Source organism: Chlamydotis macqueenii, chromosome 25 (genome assembly GCF_036417535.1).
Source record: "Chlamydotis macqueenii isolate bChlMac1 chromosome 25, bChlMac1.mat, whole genome shotgun sequence".
In the NCBI taxonomy this organism is placed as follows: Eukaryota; Metazoa; Chordata; class Aves; order Otidiformes; family Otididae; genus Chlamydotis; species Chlamydotis macqueenii.
Window position 1 is genome coordinate 2,450,530 of NC_141580.1, and position 21,710 is coordinate 2,472,239.

At 53.3% G+C, this 21,710-nt stretch overlaps 3 protein-coding genes across 3 annotated transcripts; 1 reads left to right on the top strand and 2 right to left on the bottom strand.

Annotated features, from left to right (window-relative positions):
• The first annotated feature begins 88 nt into the window (after positions 1-88).
• Positions 89-5,773, top strand: RDM1 (RAD52 motif containing 1). Its single transcript, XM_086766574.1, is given in 8 exon segments — positions 89-195; positions 1,165-1,344; positions 1,708-1,830; positions 2,301-2,463; positions 2,960-3,058; positions 3,525-3,613; positions 5,061-5,131; positions 5,133-5,773. Coding segments are annotated over 8 exon segments (834 nt in total). The 5' UTR covers positions 89-108; the 3' UTR covers positions 5,155-5,773.
• A 1,532-nt stretch (positions 5,774-7,305) lies between these two features.
• On the bottom strand, positions 7,306-10,371 carry GH1 (growth hormone 1). Its single transcript, XM_010116869.2, has 4 exons — positions 10,207-10,371; positions 9,355-9,471; positions 8,866-9,027; positions 7,306-7,506 (listed from the first exon to the last, which is right to left on the bottom strand). Exons 1-4 carry the CDS (start codon positions 10,288-10,290, stop codon positions 7,306-7,308), a joined length of 564 nt encoding a protein of 187 aa, XP_010115171.2. The 5' UTR covers positions 10,291-10,371.
• A 4,703-nt stretch (positions 10,372-15,074) lies between these two features.
• On the bottom strand, positions 15,075-20,313 carry CD79B (CD79b molecule). The gene is made up of 6 exons (XM_010116870.2): positions 20,183-20,313; positions 18,392-18,433; positions 17,251-17,562; positions 16,682-16,800; positions 16,371-16,412; positions 15,075-16,023 (listed from the first exon to the last, which is right to left on the bottom strand). Exons 1-6 carry the CDS (start codon positions 20,247-20,249, stop codon positions 15,925-15,927), a joined length of 681 nt encoding a protein of 226 aa, XP_010115172.2. The 5' UTR covers positions 20,250-20,313; the 3' UTR covers positions 15,075-15,924.
• Positions 20,314-21,710: the final 1,397 nt, after the last annotated feature.

Below are 21,710 nucleotides of genomic sequence, written 5' to 3' on the forward strand. Positions count from 1 at the left end.
CGCATGCGGGGTGGGCGCTCGGCCGTGCTCCCTGCTGCCGCCTGGCGAACCGAGCCCTACGGGGCGGGGGCCGGGCCATGGCGGGGCGGGCGGACGGGCGGCTCGGGCATGGAGGAGGTGGTGGAGTTCCGGGTGCCCACGGGCAGCGGCCGGACGCTGCTGGTCTGGGGGCTGGAGCCTGAGCCGGGCCTGGAGGTGAGGCGAGGCCTCCGACTGGGCCTAGGGGGCAGGGGCGCGGGACCCCTCCTCAGCACTGGGGAGCGGGGCCCTGGATCCCCCCGGGGCCCTGGATCCCCCCGGGGCTGGGGAGCACGGGCCTGGGACCTGCCCCCCCGACACTGAGGAGGTGGGGCCTGGGACCCACCCCGACACTGAGGAGCTGGGGTCTGGGACCTGCTCCCCCCGACACTGAGGAGCTGGGGTCTGGACCCTCCCAGGGTTGAAAAGCAGGGATCAGGACCCCCCATGATCCTTCTTCCCCTCGGGACCTAAGGGCCCAGTTCCCCCCATCTGCACTGACAGCTTCACCTGTCTGCTAGTAATATATTTTAAAATCCTTTTTAAAATTTTTTTTTTTAAGTAATTTTTTAGTTTCCTTGTCTCCCTGAGGCATGCTGGGTGCAGGGCCACCCAAAGGGCTGTTGGGCCACCCCAGGGTGATTTCAGTCCCTGTGCCACAGCTGCCTCTGTGGTCTGCACAGCAAAACTGCAAAGACAACAGCGCAAGGTGGAAGAGGGAACAAATCCCTGTTACACTGCCCGCAAAGTACGGTGCTAATGTTTCGCTGAAAGCTTTGGCCAGCAGTGCGCCCACACAAAGCGGGATGGCAGAGAGTGAGAGGCGGTGTGGGATGAGGGTGGCTGGGGGGTCAGAAAATCCCGCTGTCTTTGCTCTCCTCCTGATGCAGAGGCTGGATGATAACAGAGATGAGGTGTCGTCAGGGTCAGAGGTTCAGCCAGGTTAAGCTTATTTTCATGCAGAGATGCTCATCTTCAGCCTTGCTGCTTATTCCAGGGCTTGTTGCCATTAAACAGTACTAAAAACTTTCCTCCTTTTCTAGGTGATTACGTCTTGTGAGCTGTCCTCTCTCTGTCGCTGTTGCTCAGCCCCTGGAGCACTCATAGATATTTGAAAAGACCCTTTTTTCTCTTGTTTTTCCTTAGCATTCCCTGTTTTCAGTGTTTTCCAAATTTGGGCTGCTCTACTCCGTGCGAGCACACAGAAACGCTGCCGTGGCAGGGCCTGGCTATTACGCCGTGATCAAGTTTTACTCAGCTGGAGATGCCAGCAGAGCCCAGCACATGTGCAATGGGCAAAGGCTGTTTCAGAAATCTCCCTTGAAGGTAAGCAGAACGACCAGAGGTGTGAAACTTGCAGGACTCAGCACCGTGACCTCCAGCAGCAGGGTAGAATTACATTAAATACTTGTTGATCTCGGTGATGCTCCCTGTGCAAAAAGTTTACTAACTTTTGGCTGGATGCTACCACCGTGGTGACGTCCCCGACTGCTGGCTCCCAGGTGGCATTTAAGCAGCAAAATGGCAGCGTCCTTCCTCTGGAATAATTGGCAGGGCCCGTTCCTGGGTAAAAAATACTTTACACATCTCAGAAGCGCGCATGCGGTCAGGGAATGGGTTACCTTCGGATGGCTCTTCCGGAGAGAGAAAGCAAAGCCTGGCTAACCGGAGTTCTTCTTCCCTGGACAGGTTTGTGTTTGCACCAAGCAGAAGGGGTTTCGGCAACAAGTCCTTGCTCTCAGCAGCAACAAGTGCCAGGAGTTGGCCAACCACTACCTCGGCTTTAACGGCTGGTCCAGTCGCCTCATCACAGTAAGGGACCCTTTGTATTCATCCATTATCCTTCCCCTCATCCTCTTCCCATCCCATATTCTTAATTAGAGCTGCTGATGGAATGAGAAGAGTTGTTCTCAAATCAGCAAATAATAGACAGCTACAGGAGCTGCATTTTGGACCACAAATGGGGGTATTTTGAAAGCCTGAGGAGAGAAGGTTGCTATGGGTGAGGGCACTGGCTTGGTTTCTGTTAATACAAGCAGGGGCAGCTGTGATTAAAGCAGTGCCAGGGCTTGGCAGTCATCTTTGTGTGCTGAGAGTGTCTGAGGTGACCGAGACCCCCACAGGGTGGGGACTATGACGTGTTTTTAAAATAGGGTCAAAGCAGTAAACATCCCTGCTCTGCCCCGGCATGGAGTCACGCGCTGTGCTGCACAGGCATAGGCCTAAGAGGTCATAACATCCCCTTTTTAATCAGAATTAATTATCTGTGATCTTCCCAACAGCTGCAGAATGTATCTGGCTTTGAGGGTGAGAATGAGGAACTGGGAAAGACGTTACAGAAGCGATCGGTGAAATACCTGTGTGCTGTAGAGGTGACGCTGCCCAACCATGGGGTGTGCACCAGGGGAGTTGCCCTTGGTGAGGCGGAGGTGGAAAACAGTGACGGTACGTTTCTGGATGCAGCTGGAGCTCTCTCTTAGCAGCTGGCACAGACACTGGTCAGTCTTGCACAGTTTCTGGGTCTGATAAAGTCTCTGAATTTAGCTGGAGGCAAGGATCTGTGCCTTGTGAGCTGCTGTGCTATGCGGCAAGGGATCCTGAGCATGCCTCTTCCCCGCCTGCTTCACACCAGTGTCGCTTTGTTCTCTCCCTCTCGCCTGCAGCATTATTCATTCCCCACGGCAGCCGCTTCTGGTGTGAACGTGCCGTGTGATTCTTCATTCTGCGTCTGTGACACGGGACTGGGGATCGTGTGCCGCTGTGGGTTGGCACACCAGGCCCCGCTGAGGGTGCTGCCACGCTGCCAGTGACTCCCAAAACATAAGCAGACTTCTTACCAGATCCATAGGGCTGTGTTTGGTTATGTTTCCTAGCGCGGATGCAGTTGGTGTGCTTCATATGCAGAGTGAAATCTTAATAACGTGCTGCTTCTTGCGCTCAGATCCTCTCGAGCTTGTCACAGCCTCAAGAAGAGTTCAGAAACTCGCGGCTGGGAAAGCTTTGTCTAGTGCCTTTCAGAAGATACTCCTTGTAGTCTTAGGTAAGACCTGTTTTTTCTTAAACGCTGGCGTCTTTGGGCTGATATTGTAACAGTCATGATCATCCATATGAATTCTTTTTCTCTGAACCTTTCTTGGGATTCTTGAGGTGTGGGGTGTTCCTGTTGTGTTCCAAGCCAACCAGGTCCTGTCAAAGCTCTGTGCCCCACTGCGGGTTCAGTGTTGCATCTTTGGGGCTGTTGTCTCCTTTGAGTTTTTAATCACGGGAGCTGGCTTCGTGCCTACCTAGGAGCTGCAAGGTCTGCTTTCTCTGGGTTCCAGGGCTTCTGCTCTCTGAGCTTTTAGGCGACGCAGGCATGCCAGAGAAAGCAGCGCACCCATTGAGACCAACCAGCCAGTTGTTCTGAAAGCATTGTGAAGCAGAATTGTCCCGTTTGGAGTTTAGGGTAGGTTTATTGCTGGTACACGCAGTAGTAATTAGCCATGTTTCTGTTTATTCTGTTTCAGAGAATGGGAAAGTGGCTGTGGAATACAATTCCACCCAAGGAGAGCTCACGGACTCCTTAACAGAAGAGGACCTGAAGGGGCTTGTCCAGGTAAAACCAGTAGATATTTTTCTTTTGTACAGGACCTGTGTGTTGACATCTAGAGAGCAGAGATACAGCTGTTCACTGTTACAGCCTCTGACATTCTCCTTTAATGCAGCAATTACCTTGACTTAAATCCCAGGGAGTAACCACATCTTGGAACTGTGCAGCACACTGAAGTTTTAAAACTCTTGCTTTTTTTGGGGTACCTTTGTGTAGCAACGCGTGTATGTTTGAGATCGCCCAGGAGAGCAAAGCAGTTAGGGTGCAGGACTGTTAGGGTGCAGCTTGACAAGTCTGACGCATGGCAGCGTGCAGGATTGCTCTTCGTAGAATCTTTTAGAGGGAAAAATCCCAGTAAAGGCACAGTAGGTTAAATCAAATTATTTTTTTTAGTAAGTTCTTAAATAAATCAAACTATCTATCTAGAAATGCACTTCATAAATTTATCCTTACCCAGAGGGGATGACTGTTAAAAGCTTTGGTGAAATACAGTCTTTGGTGAAATCCGTGCAGGCAATTGTGGGATCTGTTAGCCTGCACGGAACAAAAACACCCAGGTACAACGGTAAAACTTTAATCACCGTGCTCAGTGAGATGAGTTCTGCGTGCCAGCGTTTGCACGCAGCCAGTCCCGAGCAGAGGATTTGCATCTCGCTTGGTTTGAAAACACCGCTACTTACAGGGGAGATCACTGACCCCACGGTCTTTTGAAAGCAAGCATCACTCTCACATGATGCGTTACACGGTAACTCCTCCTCCAGTTTGCGTGGAGGAAGTGTCTAACGAACCTTATGACACGTTATTCCGTTTGATGACACTGAGTCACCTCGTGTCCATGGGCAGAACTCTCTTCCTTTCTTCCAGAAGAGGAGCAGTAAGATACAAGGTAGTTTGGTGTGGGGCTGTACAGAGGAAAATATATAGAGAGAACAAAACAGCAGAAATTTCAACTTCTCAACTAATAAAAAAAATATCTGATGGAATTTAGTTACTTTGCTTCTATCTGACTTCTTTTAAACATGCAGAGAACTGACCTAACATGCAATGACCGTAAAGGAAGTGTGCAGCAAAGTTAAACAGAAAGCCTGCTGCTTCTCAAACCTCTCTTTTACCGGAAGAGTCGTCCCTCACCTCTCCTGCCGTCTCACTTCCCCTGTGATGGTGTGGAGGAGGTAACTGGGTGCTCTCTCTGCAAGGCACCTTCCAGCCTGACAGGAAGAGAAACAGACAGGAGTTCGAAAGGACTTGCCTGGGAGGAGAGCTGCTGGGTGTCCTCTAGGTTCATTGCTTTGTGATGTTGGTCAGTCTTTCCAAAACAGAAACGTTCCTGAGTTGGTAAATTCCAGGGAAGCTCTCTCTTGTATGTGGTAAAAATATATTGTTTCCAGGTGCAGAGGGATGAAGCTAAAATACATTGCAGAGAAAGAAATTTACTCTTGATTTCTCTTCACAGGTCAGCGAATTGTCCTTGGAACAATTTGAACTCGAAGAAGAAGTTTTGTCTGATCTCAGTTTTGATGATGAGCTGGGAGATGCCATCTAATTAGGGCAGCTCTGTCTTCACATCGTTTCTAAAAGTTCTGCGGCATTTGATTAGGAATGAAAGTCTTAACGCTGTGAAATGACATGTGCGTCATATCCAATGTTTTCTTTCTCTCCAAATACGTAACAGCAAAAGAAATGGGCAATAATCCTGGTGTTACTAAAATTAAGCCCCCAAAATATATGCTGGTTTTGGAGAGGAGGTGATTTCCTGTCACCTTATCCAGATCAGCTGTATATGGAAGCCAGCTTAGTGGCACAAGTGTTATTTAGACAGTGTAACAGATGCGTATTCCACTTATAGAATAAAAAAAGGAACGAGCCCTCCCTGCAAGAGCCTACAGCTCAGGTTTGCTCTGATCTGCAGGAGAAACCAGGAGACGGCAGAGGGAGACGTCTTGCCAGCAGGCGGCTGTGGTACTCACACACATCTGCACGGGCACAGAAACAAGGATTTCTCCAAGTGAAATTTCTTTTAAAGAAATAAGATAAAGTCTTGTGATAATGTGTTGAGGCACATGAGTTGAGCTCCAGTACTTGTATTTGGGACATTATAACGATGTAAAGCAAAGATTATTTCTAGTTTCAAACAGGTTTTTCATTAAATTAAGTGAAGTTTTGTAACTCTTGTGTGATGAATGAATGTCAAAGGCAGCACAAGCGATGGGAAGGGGCATCAAGTTCCCTGGATCACGAGGGTGGGGCGTTAGGGCGAATGGTTATTTGAGAACAGATTTTTACCTCTGTCTTTGGGAAGACAAGATGATTGAAAAATGGGAAAGCTCAGAGAAGAGTCTTGGGAATGATTTGAGATCCCTCTTGAAAGGAGAGAGGAGCATGGCCCGTTTAATTTAACAAAAAACTGAGGGAAGGGGTGATTTGATCCAGAAGACACTGGTTGAGCTTTTTAACCAGGAAAGTAAAAAAAGATCCAGTAGCTGGACATGAACTTAGAGAAATCTGAGTGGGAAGCAAGATGCTGTGTTTCACAAGGGGGAATACTGAAGGGAAGGAACAGCCCTCCGTGGGATGCCCTAAGTCCTCTACTGTGGCACGCTCTCGGGCAGTGAGTGTGTTTGTTATATTAAATATTCTCCTGACGGCAGAGACGCCTGGGGCCGCAGATCCCGCTCTGAGCCGCGAGGCGAGGGACTGCAGCGGTGAGGCCTGTGGCCCCACTGGTGACCAACTTGTGTAACACTGTTTAATTAAGGACGGAATGTACAAAGAACAGGGGCTTCAAACAGGTAAAGGGAATGACGTCAAGAGAGAAAGAAAGCGTTCGCTGCGCTCGTTCTGGAATGAAGGGGAATCTGCATGGGAAAGGGAGAACCAAGATAAGCACAGGGTAACGTGGCTCTGAAAGAGCGGGATGACGCCGTGAATCTGCCGGAACAGAGAAACACCGAGATGGGCCCAAGGAGAGCAGACCTGCTGAGGAAGCCCCAGATTAAAGAGAGATCCGGAGCCTGAAAATATTAATTAAATTAAGGGGGTACATATCCTCACGGGTGCATAACGTCCATACAGGGTGTGAGTGGTCAGTGAAAGCCCACTAATTAGCATCCTCAGAGTGAACTCTCTCATTATAATACGAAAACCACACCTCTGGTGTTAAAATCAACCCCTCCTCTGATAGAAACCCCTCCTCACCAAGCACGCAGAGTAAGTTTAAGAAGTATTCTGTCTTTACACTAACCTAAGGAAAGAACTAACCCAGTGTAGTTAAGCAGGTGCGACTGCAAGGCAGCAGTAGTTCGGAAAGGTACAAATAAGTGAGGCAAAGGTAACCGGGGGTGCTGGCTTTGGGGGGTTACCCCCTCACACCCATCTGTGTGCACCCAGACCTCCACCACCTCCACCATGCTGGAGCAGCCCGGCTGCAGCCGTGAGTGCGAGGGAAAAAGCCCCCAAATCCACTCCCCCCAGCCCCACATTGACACCCCAGCCCCATACCCACCCCCTCCGGCCCCGCAGCCACCCTGCCCCAGCAGTGCCTCATCCATCCCAGCCCCCCATGGCGGCCTATCCCCACAGCCCCCCAAAAGCCAGAGACCGGGCGGCAGGTAGCAGGTTTATTCTCTCATTTTCTGCATAGGGAGCGGGGCAGCCGGGGCCAGCGAGGGGCCGGGGCGGTTGGGGAGCCGTACCCGGCGTCAAACGGTGCAGTTTCCCTCTCCGTAGCGCCGGCACTTCATCACCTTCAGGTAGGTCTCCACCTTGTGCAGGTCCTTCTTGAAGCAGGAGAGCAAGCCATAATTCTTCAGCAGGGCGTCCTCGTTGCGCAGGTGGATGTCGAATTTGTCGTAGGTGGGTTTGAGGATCTGGGGACCCCGCGGGCTCCGGTCCTCCAGCTCCTGCAAGAGGATGGAGAGGTGCTGGGGCCTGGGGGTGGGCACCCTCCAAGGGGACTCCCATCCAGCTCTGCGGGAGGTTGGGCTTTCCCCCCCTGTTAAATCATCCATCAAACCTCCTGTTGAGTTTGTGAGATTGCAGGGAGGGTAACTGTGCAGGGGTGATGCTACACAAATTGCTGCTGGGAGCTGGGCACAAGGCTGCAGGGAGGGAGCGGTGTGTCTTTTGTGTAAGGGGAGAGTTGCAGGGTCTCTCTGTAGCTACTCCAGCCAAGGAGATGCGGAACTGGGCAAATAATTGTCTTTCCTCCCACTTTACCAGCGAACAAAGCTGTAACCCAGACCCAGAGCGCGTGCACCTGGAGCAGAGTGATCTGCAGGCTGCCACTCCTCCCGCTTTGCTCACCAGCTAGCACAGCAAACAGGCTGGTTTTGGTTAAGAAAACAACGTCAAAAATGGAAGAAATGGGATTCTTTGTCTAGTTTCTGTGTACTGCTTCCCACTGCCCAAGCACGTATCACATGGAGGGCAAAATCTGGACGTGGTGCTGATACATACACCGACTTACTCCAGCTGAAGTGCCAGGGAAGAAGATCTCTGTTTACTCCCAGGACCTGACTTCCAAAGTAACTGAGATGCTAGAAGACGTAAATAATTGTCCAGGCTCATTTCTCACAGATACACATCTCACAGCTCTAGCTACATGGTGATGCTGGCGGATAACTTAGCTACAGAGTAAACCACCTTAGGCCCCCCCTCACTAAACAAAACCACAACGTTACAGCTGAAAAGGAATCCTGGCAGACAAAAGGCAGTTTCATTTAAAATTAAAGAGTGAAAATTAAGAGCGACCCTTGACACAGATCTTACATCTGCACACAGACTTAAACATGTCGTTTTTATGAAACGTTGTGAGTCCTTAAAGCCAGATCGCAAACCTTGCAAAATGTACTCCACTTTAAGATATTTTGCATGGAGATGTGGAGACGTAGGAGGGGTTACGCTGCTGTTTGCACAGCAGATTTAAGCGACTGGGTATTCCTGGGTGCTGAGTTTGGCAAGGCTTTAGTTCCGGACTGCTGTGAACTCCCTGGTCCGTGGTGCTATCTGGGCGGTTACAGCAGTGCTGTTAACATCTGGTACGCGTTTTCTTACGCTCCCCTGTGATGAAACATGTGCAACAGGGTGTCATGATCTCATTATCTTAAGGTAAGCAAAGTCTAAAGGGTGCCACTGGTCTTCAGACCGGAAGGTGGGGAGATTTCTCGTGGTCTTTGGATCTCATGAAGACCCCGCGAGCTGAGCGCCCTGCAATGGATCTTCTCTGTTATTCTGCAGTCATGCTACATGCTCCAACTTACCCTCATCAGCGCTTGGATCCCTTCTTCCAGGTCCTTTAGTTTTTCATATACTCTGTCTGAGGTGCCAAAAACCAGATTGTTTGTGAACACCTTGCTTAAGTATTGCACCGGGGTCAGCCAGGACTGGATGAGAACCAGGGAAAACCGAAGGAGCTCCATGTCCTGAAAATAAGAAAAAAAAAAAGGGTCAAAGCCATGCAGGTGAGGTATTTGGTAGAGCATGTCCTGCTCCTTCTGAAACACCCAGAGATGTGCTGCTGCTCCTGCAGCTTCAGCAGATGCAGACAGGTTTGCAAAGCGAGGAGCACAACCCAATGACCAGAGGAGTTCTTCTTTCTTCATGCAGGGTTTAAATAATAAAAAAGGGAGAGGAGGAACGACACCTCAGGAAGCACTGAAATTCTCACAGATGGAAACCCTTTGTTCCTGTAACGGAGCACAGCTGGGCTCTTCAAACAGCTCTGTGCTGGCCCAGGGGAGAGAACTTACCGATTTCTGCTGGGCATCATCCTTCCCTGTGGGAGCCGGGATGGCTTCTGAGTAACAAAATGCTGCCTGAGAGTTTTTGTTGGCGTGTCTCTGGTCCTCTGGAATATAGGTGCGTTCCTGTGGAGACATCCCAAACACAGTCGGATCTCTTGCCTGTGTACTGGGAGAAGACCATAGACGCTTTCCCTGAGCTGACCTAAGCGGTTACTCTTTGCGAGAAAAAAGTGTGAGACCTGAGGTGTCTCTGTACGGGGTTGGCAGTTAGGAACGGGAGTTTTTATGTTGGCACAATAGCTACTAGACCTAAAGGTCTTCCTTTCACTGAACCAAAGTGCTAAGGTGAAGGCAAAACACCCTGGGACTGGGTTCTCCAAGGGGTGGATGGCCCCCAAGGACAGCTCTTGCCAAAGTGACAGCTCATGCCACCTTCTGGCAACAGCAGAAACTGGATCGTTGTAAGCACTCGACATCAGCCGGGGCCATGGGTGGCCGTCACGGGCAAGTCTTGCAAAATACCTGTGCCATCTCCCACTGCTTTCAGAGCCAGGCTTCTCTTTGGAACAGCTGACCCTGAGCGGTAGGTTTGGACACGGGCAGCAATGGCCCTGGGGAGGGGACCGTGCAGGATCAAGAGGTGGGGGCTGAGAGCCGCGAGGAGGAGACAGAGTCCAGGCTGATGGGACATTGTCCTGTCCTATCGAGACCCTTTCTCCTCATCGAGAGCTGGCAGAAAAGATGCTAACAGTTGAAAAGTCTCTGTTTGTAGAAAGTTACACTGGCTGGGAAGCTGTGGCATGGTCCTGAAACCATCCAGCTAGCGCGGAGGAGATGCCCAGGGGCCGTGACACTTACGAACTCTTTGTATGTCTCGGCAGCCAGGAGGTGAAGGTGCTGAGCCCTCAGCACGGCGTTGGCAAACAGGTTGGAAAGGGGCATGGCCGGGAAGGTGGCAGCTTCCTGTGGCCACTGCAGTCCCAGAGCGATCACAGCGATGAAGAGAGGAGAAGACCATGACCCTGCAGCAAAGCGGAGAGGAGTGATGTTAGCAGTCCTTTAGCGACTGTGCTGAGCAGGGGCTGGCACCTGGGAATTAATTCCTAGCCTCTTGTGCCCGTGCTGGCTGAGGGCTTGCCTTCCTGAATGTCTTGTTGGACCCTGTGGGTGAGCTTAGCCCTCCCCAAAATCAAACGAAACCCTGTCCCCTTTCACTAGACGTGCCCCTGAGGCTTGTCCTGCTCCCAGTGTTACAAGCAGCATCTTCCTGGCTGAAGAGTCATCGTGGCTCCGTGAAACACATCCCTGTGTTTTTCCCTAACATGCTCACGTTTTTCTGCAGGCCTTGCCCTCACGAGGAGAGCACGCTACGCTCGTGATGGCCTGAGTGAGCAGGGGATGGAGAGTACCAGATGAGGACCGGGGAGCAGCTCACGTCAGCCTTGGTTTACCCCAAGCCGTCTGCCTTCACTGGGGTGAGGGCTGGTGACATCACCTGTGCTGTGACCAGCTACATTTTTTTTTCTCTGAGACATATCTCTAGAATTTGGTGACATTTGTCAAACCTAGAGATTTTCAGCCCGTGACACCTCACTCACGCAAGTGTCCGTCCGTGCTTACAGAGACCACAAAGTTAATCCCAGACAAACACCCATCGGTGGAGGAACGCCCCGGAGCCTGCAGGACTTAGACACGTTAGACACCATCCTGATCCCTGTCTTAGGCCTTGAATACGAGTTTTCATATTCCTGCCAACATTTACGTTAATAATAGCGATTATAAATGCCGCTTGACCTTGTTCTTCATATTCTCCACCCTCTCCTTGCCCAGTTTAGGTTAAAGACGACATAAGTTAATTCATGGATTAAAGTCACACTGTAGGGAAAGGTATTCTATTTAATTGGTTTGTAAGTCGCCACATTTTAATTTAGGGCTGGCGCTGAGTGAGTATAGCCCACCACAGCACCATCCCATCATCATCTCCCATCACCCTAAGCGTGTGGCAGCACTGGCAACCCTTTAAAACTGAAATAAAGAAAAGTACCTGGAGCCATTTCTGCCTGGCGAGTTGCTCGGGTGTGGCTTGATGGTGAAGGTTTCCTCCTTTCATCTAGGTTGGTGAGGGTAACTGGTCAGGACCCCTTTATATAGGAAGGGGTCTGTTTAAAATGTATGTTTGTGTCCATGATCACAACAACATCTCCGTATCTTCCCTGTGCATAAATGCAGAAGTGTTCGCAATGGTGCTACCTGATCGTAGTCCTTCATACATAGATGTAAGGGTTGGGGAGGTTGTTTGCTTAGGGATGGAACCGGCGTTCAACAATTTTGCCATATTCTGCTGTTTATTGCAAATAAAGGTTTTAACATCCTTGGAAGACCCACCTCAAATCAGATCAGTGCTTTTATGTGGTGGAATTTGCTGCAGGGGGTTGAAAATCTACCGGATTTTCCTGCCTGGCTCTGCAGCCTCGGCCCACAGATAACAGGGCTGACTGGCCAGTTTGGGAGACCTCGGACTTCCAGCAAGTGGGATAGAATCGTAGAATCACAGCATGGTTAGGGCTGGAAGGGACCCTCAAAGGTCATCCAGTCCAACCCCCCTGCAAGGGGGGGGGGTTGTTTCCTTCTTTATTGTTAGCGGGGATAGAGTGGAACGGATGTTGTCAGGTGAATCCCATTTCTGCCAAGTAATTTCTTTCCATTTCTACCAACATTTCAAAAGTTCAGCAGATGGTGCTTGTCCAGGTCCCAGCCTGCCCGCTACAAATCCAGCTGCCAGAGCTCTGGGAGGTTTCTCACATCCTCAGCTGGACAAGGCTGTGAGAAGATCTGGTTGTGAGCATCTTCCTGCTCTTGCCTGCGGTGCAAATGTGAAATATCTCTGCGTTAAGCAGGGGGCTGGTGTGGAAAGGAGGGAGAGGAGGTTGGGAAGAGAAGAGGTCACAGCTCACCTATCCCTGCTTTTCAGCAAAACAAGACAGAACCTGCGATGGGCAACTCCGGAGGGGGCTTAAAAAACTTCTACTCCCCACAAGGCACCCATTGCCCCAAACCACCCTGTTTTGGCCCTTCACCCGGGGTTCGGGGGCTGCTCCCTGCTCAGGGGTGGTGCTTTGCCTCCCGCGGGCCCTGGGTTTGCCGTGCCCACCTGGCACGGCTCCGGTTTCCGAGAGGCAGCGTCATCACCGGGGCGGCTGGAGCAGAGGGTGCGAGGGCTGGTTAATAAACACGCCGGGGGGAGCGGGGTTTGTTCCGAGAAGCCCCCGAGCGTTTGCTTGCTGGTGGTGTCACAGGGAAAATGTCAGTCCCTAGAGCAGAGGGAACAGTGGGTCCTGCAGCTATCAGGTGTCCCGTCACCCAATAGCCAGCAACATCTGGGTGTGTTTTTCTGCTCCAGGTTGTGTTTAAATATGTCAATATTTGCCAGCGATGCCCAGCGCAGCCCAGCACAGGCTCTGCTGTTCGTGATGATGCTCTATGGCTGCAGCTACATCGGTACAGCACCTCGCACCCGGGTCCTGCCCCCCGCTTGCCGCCGTGCTGCCTCTGTGGCTCTGTCAGTAAAAGCACGGTGCTAAATCCACACTTTTTTTAATGTTGCAGCCAAGCACGGAGATGCCAGGATGAGCCAGACCGTGCGGTGCCCCTTGGTTTGGTTTGTCCCAGCTCATCTCTGGGCACTACACGGGGCAGAAGTGCTGTGGAGGGGGCTGTGCGTGACCAGGAGATGCTGGGCTGGGCACACACGCGCCGCTGGCAGAGTTACAGTCGCATGAGCAGCTCTCGAGTATCAGTTTGGCGTTTCTCTAGCTTTCAAATGCCTGCGTTTGCGACCCAAAGTAGCGTCTCACAAAGCAGTGTGACCCTCTGTAATTTCCAAGTTCCTTTTCATTTTCAAAAGAGGAAAAAAAAAACCAAAAATCCCTCAGTTCTCTTCAGGGTGGTCCCGTCTCCACCCGCCGTACCCTCAGCATCACCAGCAGCATCTGAAAAAGTGAAGCAACTCTCCTTGCAGACACGTGTGCTCCAGGGGCTCCTCCTGACCCCCCCGCAGGTGGGGTGGTTGTGTGGAGAAGACCTTCCCAGGCGCAGGGGTGAGCTGCAACCAGTGAATCGTGACAGAGGAGCCGACTGCTGGCCTGCGGGCCAGGCTCTGCACTTCGGTGGGCAACGACACGGTTGGCAGAGGTTTTACGTGACGGTTGACTGCCTCTGCCAGCTCGCTGCTCGGAAGGTGGAAGGTAAATATTCTTTTTTTTTTTTTTCAGATTGAATTGATGGGTTTTGTTTACTGGAGCTGAACCCTGCTGATGGTGGGGATACAAGTCCGGACAAAACACATACTGAAATATATTTATTTCCATGAAATGCGTTTAAAATACAAACATATCTCAACACAAAATTAAACCAAACCCTGTCCCCAGGCTCCCCAGGAACTAGCCTGCGCATTTAAAACAAAACACTAACACTGCAAGAAATATTTATTTGCTTCTGGCGTTTTAAAGGAAGCCCAAGCCCTGGGCTGAGAGGGCGGCAGAGCGGAACCGGCGCCGCCGAAACCGCGTTTGTCATCCGTGGCTTCCTCTCCAGGTGCAAACAGTGAGTTCTCCTGATTTTCGTGTTATTTGGTTAAATCGGTTGAGCGAGTTGTTTACGCAGAGCTGAGAAAGTGGTTGGGAACCGGGAAGGCCGGAAAATTTGCCTTCCTCTACCGTTTGCGTAACTGAAGGGGAGGGATGGAGGGATGGGCTCCTCTAGTCCTACAATCTTGGCACACATGGAAACCGGGAACAGCCAGGTCGCTTCTCGCACTGTGAACACTCCTGTCTTTAATTAATCAATTTCATAAATAAAACCTTTGAGTAACATTTATATACAAGTACATGCAACTAATCTGAGATCATTTCATTTAACAAGTAAAAATTCACCTTAAAATGCTGGTTTTGTGCTATTTAGGTGGAATTCCAGTTTTCCATGAGGGTGGGTTACTGGTAAACAAGAACCACCCTGTTCCCTGCTGAAAACCCTATTTGCTCCCAGTTTCACCCTCCTTCTTCCACCGGCTGTTACGCGGAGCGGTCCGGTTTTCCTCTCCTTGGGGCCCCAAATGTGGTGAGCCACAGCGGCTCAGGGGCCCTGGGCTCTCCAAGAGAGGACAGGCTTTCAGTCCCGGAGTCCTCGTCACCCCCTTGTCGCACCAAACCCCCCAAACCCACCGCGCTGTGCCAGCCGTGCCTCTCCAGACCCCCTGAGCCCTGGTGTTGGCTGCCCAGTCAGCCCCGAGCCCCATCAGCGCTGAGCTGCTGCCGGCGTGCCGAGATAATTTTCATTAACAAAATCAATTAGCGCTGCTCTGTTCCTCTCCAGATGTTTTCTAGCTTCTCTTGCAAGACCAGATGTGGCTCGGAGTGCAGGTCCTGGCCCTGGGCCCTGCTCTCCTGCTTCGGTTCCTGGCGAGGGTCTTTGTCTCTCATCCCAAGCTGATGTCCTGGGACAGTGGAGGTCCCCCTGTGTGTGCTTCTGGGAGGCCTTCCAGGAGAGCCCCACGGCTGCTCTCGGCTTTACGTTCCTGACTGCGCTCAGGGCCCCGATGAGGTGAGGTTTGGTTTCTCGCTAAGCTGGACGCATGAAAAGCTGCTCCTTGTTCCCAGAGCATCCCACCGACCCTGCTAGCAGGGCTATGGGACACCCTCGGACCAGGCACGGCAGGACAGAGCAGGATGTGAATTTACTCATTACCTTTATTAGGACTTCAAAAAGCAGTTGGACGTTTGTGTCCCACAATTTACATCTTTCCCGTAGGTTCTGCATTCAGACACGTCCCTCACCAAGGGGATGTCCTTGTGACATGGGCCAGCTCTTGCCTGGAGGGGAGCATGACTTGCACAAGACCCTCTGGGTGAGAGCTGTCTCCCCAGCCTTCCCTGCAGTCTTTGGGGAGAAAGAGGTGCTTTTGGAGAGTTCTCCATCTCAGACAACTGCCAGCTTGGCCTGCTGGACACATCCATGGCTTGAGTGCTAAACAGCGGCCCAAAATCCACTTCTCATAACACCCACGTGGTGCTGCTCACCTCGGCTCCTCTGCCAGGGCTGCAGCGGGATCTCACAGCCCAGGAGGGTCCTTGCAACACGCAGAGCGGTCGTGTCTGGTCCTCTCCTTCCCAGGAATGGTGGGGCTGGGGGAGACCCACCCCTTACCCTGGTATTTCCATTGCATTAACTGTGCAGGAACTCAGCGCCGTGACGTGGGGCTGCCCAGGGTTTGGGGCCAGTTTGCTACCGGGGGGACTGCAGGTGGCTTCTAATTTCTAGATAGGCTTTAGGGGTTCATCAGCGGGGTGGTGAGAGCGACAGCCGATGCAGGGCAGCCCTGGTCGGCAAAGCGAGCACCCAAGGACAGCAGGACCCGAGCTCCATGCAAGGCTGCTGGAGATGGATTGCGGCCCGGGATCCAGGCACCCGTCAGAGCCGTGGTCCAGGGCAGGACCCAGGGGCCCGTCCCTGCGGGTGCTCTCAGGGTGCTGGCAGGGAGCCGTGCCGCCTGTGCCGAACTGGCGGTGGGCGCAGGACCCCTCACTCCTCGCCTGGATGCTCCCCAACTGTCCACTTGGCCTTCACGTCCCGGAAAGGAGTGATGTCCTCGTAGGTGGCCATCTGCTCCACCTCCAGGCCCTGCACCAAGAAGAAGGAGATTGAGACACAGGAGGAGGACCATGGCTTCGGCCGCAGTGCATTTCTCCTTGGTAGCCCCAGGTGGGCACCCGTCTCTAGGCTATTCCCCCGGAGACTGGGGCAGCTTCTGAGAGGGGAGAAGATGGAGATGGACGTGCTCGGAGCTTGGCTTGCTTTTATGAGCAGCTCTTTATGGCTGATGTGCAGCAAGCACTTGGGAGGAAGATGCCCTGATGCACCCTGTAAGGGCTGGGGGTGCCTCGCGGACACCCAGCAAGGGCACGACCCACTATTCTGAGGCTCAGGCTGATATTACCGAGGTGTTTCTATAATTAACGCAGCTTTACCTCGTAGGTGTGGTCGTCCTCCGGGCTTTCCTTGCCTTCAGCCTGTGAAGAGGAGAGTCACAGGTTGGGTGTCACTGGCTTCCACTGGGATCCCCCATCCCCCATCCACAGCGTTATGTCCCCAGGCCAGGTCTCACCGCTTCCACAGGCAAATCCAAGCAGTCCCCTCCACCCCATTTTGGATGTTTATTTCCCAGTTCAGCGAGCCATGCTCCCGTGCAACAGCCCCAGACCCAGTGCCTGTCCGTAGCCATCCCCAGCAGTGTCCTGTCCCTGAGGACATCCCTGCTGCTGCAGACGCCATCACTTACCTTATCTAGGAAGAGGAGCATGGGGACGCTGATGAAGACGACCAGCAGGATGGACTGGATGATGATGATGGTGTCTTTCAGGGTGTTCCTGCTCTGGATCTGCTGGATGTTGCTGTGACCTGGGAGCAGCAGCACAGGGAGAGCCCCAAGTCCCATCTCCATGCCAGGCTTCCAGGGAACGGGGACAAACTTGGCATGGCCACAGGTTCATGTGTCAGCAGGGTGGATGGAGGGGACATGAGTGACACGCACTCCTCCTCAGGAGAGACCAGAGCATTGCAAGCTGCCCCTGGGGCTGCTATCAGGGGTCAGCTCTGGGATGAGACACCTTGGGCAGAACCCACCACTAGCCAGGACCAGGAAAAATCTGATTTATTAGGGGAATGCGGTTGCTGAGATGTGTTTCTGTAGGATGGATGTGCCAGGACAAACTGGGGGCGGGTTATCCAGCATGGGGAGAGGTGGGTGCTCAGGAGCATGGTGTGGGGTTCATATGGAGGGGGAAAGGGTGAGAGAAGGAGGAAAAAGCATCTCCTGGGGTGCACGGAGGATGAGGAGCTCCCACTCACCCATGACTCTCAGCTCTGTCCCGCACAAGTGCGGCCGCTTCTTCTCCGCCGTGAGGTTCTTGCTGTCGCACACGTAGATGCCGTTGTCCTTGTATGTGATCCTGAAGATGGTGAAGTTGATGAAGTTGTCTTTCCTCTCAATGCTGTAGTGGGAGGTGTTGTGGTCCAGCTCGAGGAGGTCATCACTGTCCTCCACTGTTTTGTACCACTGCATGCTCTGGGGCTCCTGGGAGTAGCAGATGAAGTGGACGGGCATGTTCTTCTTGGCCGCTACGTAGCGTGGGTGCTGCTGCACCAGGGGACACCCACCGTCTGCCAGGGGACAAGGGTGGTCACGGCGAGCAAGGACCCGGGGGGCATCAGAAAAAAAGCCGGTCCCAGGAGACCCACCCCCAGCACCTCCCACATCAAGAGCTTTCCATTTTCACAGGTGATACTGCTCTTGAGCATTCAGCTTTGTTTACGTGACTCATCACCATCTGGGTGTAGAAATCAGACTTTTGGTGAAAATATGCTGTAATGGAAACTCCAATTTTCTGTGGGAATGGCTTCACTCGAATACTTTTTTGCTGCTCCCGCTCCTCTCTGTGCACATCTCATTAGTCGCAGCTGCAAAGTTACACCCTGCGCTGACACGCACGGAGCCTTTGCTAGGACAGACCCATCTCCCCAGCTGGCTTCTCTCCTACTTCCACATTTTTTTGCATTTTCCTGTATTTTTGTATTTTTGCTTGTGTTTTTGCCCCAGATCTGGTGAGTTTGAGGGCTCGTTTGGGTTGCAGAGTTCATGGTTAATACCCCGTGAGTGGGAACGACACAAGCACCGTGTGCACGAGCCCACGGCCTCGTCCCAAGCCACATTCTGCTCATGCAACATGTGCTGCAACCGCAGAGGGAAAATGTGTGTGTGCTGAGAAAAGAGAAAACAGATCCAGCTTTGCAGAGGGAGATCAAGGTGCAGGGCTGGGGAAATGCCATGGAGGAGGTCACAGCCCGGGAATTGCCTCTGTGATGGGGAAGGGTGGTGGGTGGTGGACATCTCCAGCTCTGCAGGGAACCAGCACCTTGGTGGCATAGCCAGTGGGAACAGGAGGGATGCTGGGGACATGTGGGGAAGAGCCCAGTGGGTCTGAGAAGTTACCTGTGCTGCTCCTGGTGCTGTTAGCGTCTGCTGAGATCCCACCTGCAAGACAGAAGGGCCCTGAGATAGTGGCCAAGAGCTCATGTAGGAGAAGCCCATGCAGGATGTCCCACATGGGATGACATGTGAGTCCTTTGTGCCCACTCCATATGGGATGGAGTTGTATAGTCACAGAATGGTTTGGGTGGGAAGGGACCTTCAAAGCCCACCCAGCCCAACCCCCCTGCAAGGAGCAGGGACATCTCCAACCAGATCAGGTTGCTCAGAGCCCCATCCTTGGGAGCACCAACCAGAGCCCCACTCAGAGGACACCGAGCAGTAGACATTTGGGTGCAAACCCTTCTATTTCCATCCCATCTCCTGAATTGTCTCTAAGCTGCTTTCTGGTTGGCCTCCCAGTGAAACTTCCCTTTGCTATTTACATCCTCCCAGGGTGGCACGTTCCAGAAAGGGTCCAGACGGACTCACACCTCTTTATTTACACTCTCCATTTTCTGAATCAACCGAAACACTTTCTCTGATGGGGCTTCCCTGGACTTGGAGCTCCGTGATGGCCAGGGTGGATTCTCAGACCCCAGGACCATCCAACACCCCCCCCACCCCAGAACATGGGCTGGATGGAGCTGTGGGACCTGCGATGCAGTGCAGGAAGCGGATTGAGGTGGGGACCCGTCCGGCACCCATGGGTGCCCCTGCCCGCAGCTCCTGTTCCTCGGTTCCTCTTGCCGCAGCTGGGCAGGAAACACCAGCCCTGTTTACCGCACCGCTTCATTGCCCAGCTTGATGAATATTTGCCAGACCCCACTTGTGAGGAAGCTGGCATGGAGGTGGGGGCTGCTGGGGCAGCTGCAAAACTCCCCTCTCTGAGAAGAAGCAGGAAGGTTCAATTCCCCAGCCGGACTTTTGCCCTGAGCCTTGCCACCCTGCTGCAGACCTTCCTGTCCCGAACAGCAGCCGGGCAGGGACATCCTGGCTCAGCCGTGGGCTCCCCTCCCTGCTCCAGCGTTTTTCTGGGTCCGCGCTGCCCTGTTCACCTCCAGCACCCACATCTCTGCAAGCAAACTCTCCTCTCCAGCATCATTTAATTTTTTTTTCTGAGCTGGAGATGCTCCTTGTCTGGGCACAGCGGAGGGTGGGATCTGCGGCTGGTTTTTGTGGGTGGCCCTTCACCAAGCCAGAGGGGTTGGAAGGGGACAGGAGCTGTGTCCTGGGTTTAGCTGCTGCTTCTCCGTGGGGATGCAAAGGGGAACAGCACAAGGATGTTCACTCTGAGCCCCCAAATTACCCCCAAAAGCCTTTATACGCCCGTTTCTCTTCTGTTCCTGGGTGCTGAACACCGTGGAACAAAGGGACGTGGCTTGGCCATGGTCTCATCCTCAGGCTTCTGAGAGGAATTAACGGTAAAAAAACCAACAACAAACCCTTCTTTCCTGCTGGGCTGGGCAGGCTCTGTGTCCACTTGGCCCCAGGCTCCGGCCAGGGCCAGCCGTCTGCCCCAGAGGGCTCCTGTGCCGTGGGGCGAGATGGCCGCATCCCGTCTTCGCACCCCGATGGGAAGCAAAACCCGAAACTGACCCGAAACCCCAGGAAGGCATCAAGCCCTGAGCACCGGTGGGTCCTCCCTGGCTCTGCTGCACCCGGGGCTAGTTTCCCGCACGAAGCAGGACCGAGAACCGCGATCACAAAGTTTAAAATGAATACGTTTAAAGCCAGACCTTGCACAAAGCAAGGCGCATCGCCTGGCTGCATGTTTCCTTGCTCTGAAAGGCAAAGCCCGTGTTTGACGCCTACCTGTGACCAGGGCCATCAGCCAGAGGTTCACCCGGAGCACCCAGAGCCTCGTGCAAAAATTAGCCATCTTTCACGGCAAGCGGCAAGGAAACATCCAGTCACCAGCCCTCGCTTCTGCAAAATGCTGTGGCCGCTCCGACCGGCTTGGCCTCTGCACCTAAAAATGGCAAAGCTGCCGCTACGCGAGACAGCCCCTTTCCTGCTCATGTAAATCCTCCTCGGTGGGGACTTTCCCCTCAGGGCCGGTTTTGAATGCGGCGCAGACGCTGGGGCGGCTGGTGCCTTCGTCCCGGGTACCATCCAGCCTCGTGTCGCCAGGCTGGGCTCATCGTGGTGGCATCGTTTGATGGAGGTGACCACCACTGGCGCGGATCTGCAGCACAACTGGAGATGAGGCCATGCACAAAGCACTCGGCGGGATGAGCACGGGGGATGTGCCCAGGGAGCGAGGTGTGACCACCAGCACTGCCCCATCCCTGGGTCAAGGATGGAAGCTGCCCCCAGGGTTGTACCCCAGCTCTGAAGCAGCGTGGGCAGGTTCCCCGCCCCCCCGCCCCCAGTTTAGCCCCGCAGGTGATGGGCAGGGGTTGATGGTGGCCCAGTTGGAAGAGTTAGAGTGGGAACAGGATGGGAAGAGGGGAATTTTGTGGGGCTTTCTAATCTCTGCTCATTGAGGGGTGCAGTGGGATCAGTTCCCCAGTTCCCATTCTCAGCATCCTGGAGAGCCCCCACAGCCACCCTTCCAGGGAAGGGTGAGATCCAGAAGAACGGAGATGGCCAAAATGACGTGTCACCTCATTGGGTGCCAGCCATGCCCGCTCCTTCTCCACACCCCGTTTGCCATGACCGAGACCCTTCTTTGTGAGTCCTTTGGAAAAAAACGCTCCCTGGGGAAGCGCAACGTGGCACCCCAAGGTGAGCTCTGTCCCCCTCCGCTCTGGCGCAGAAATTCAGTTTCCTTCCATGCCGTGCCCTCTGGCTGCTGCGCTTTACCGGCTGCGGGCAAGCACCGAGCTGTAACTTCATGTGAAAAACACCTTTGGGTACTTTTTCCAGCTGTGTCGGTCCCCAGAGCCCAGGTGTCTTTGCCTGGGGCCTCCCCAAACCTTCACCTTCTGCAGGTTTGGTGGTTTTTTTGCCGGTTCTGAGCATCCGGCGGCTGCTGGGAACCGGCCTGAGCCTCACCTTGTATGTGAGGGGACACGAAGCAAGAAAGAGGAGCAATAAAGGTTTCCAGAGAAAGACTGGCACCAGGAGGGAAAGCGAGATGCTGGGAAAAGTGCCTTCTGGTAGAGCGGGCAGGTCGTGCGGTGCGTGGTGCCGTACATTGGGGCGACGCTGCTGAGTCCCCGCTGCCAGCACCCCTGGTCTTGTGGAAAAGTGCAGCCTGGCCATGGCGTCCCAGCAAGGCAGAAGCAATGGGGAAAGCCCGTGTGCTCAGCAGGCACTGGAGGGAATTTTATCAAGCCCTGGGGTTGGAGATAGGAGCTGGGATGAGCCAGGCAGGGATGCTGGAGGAGCCTGGGAA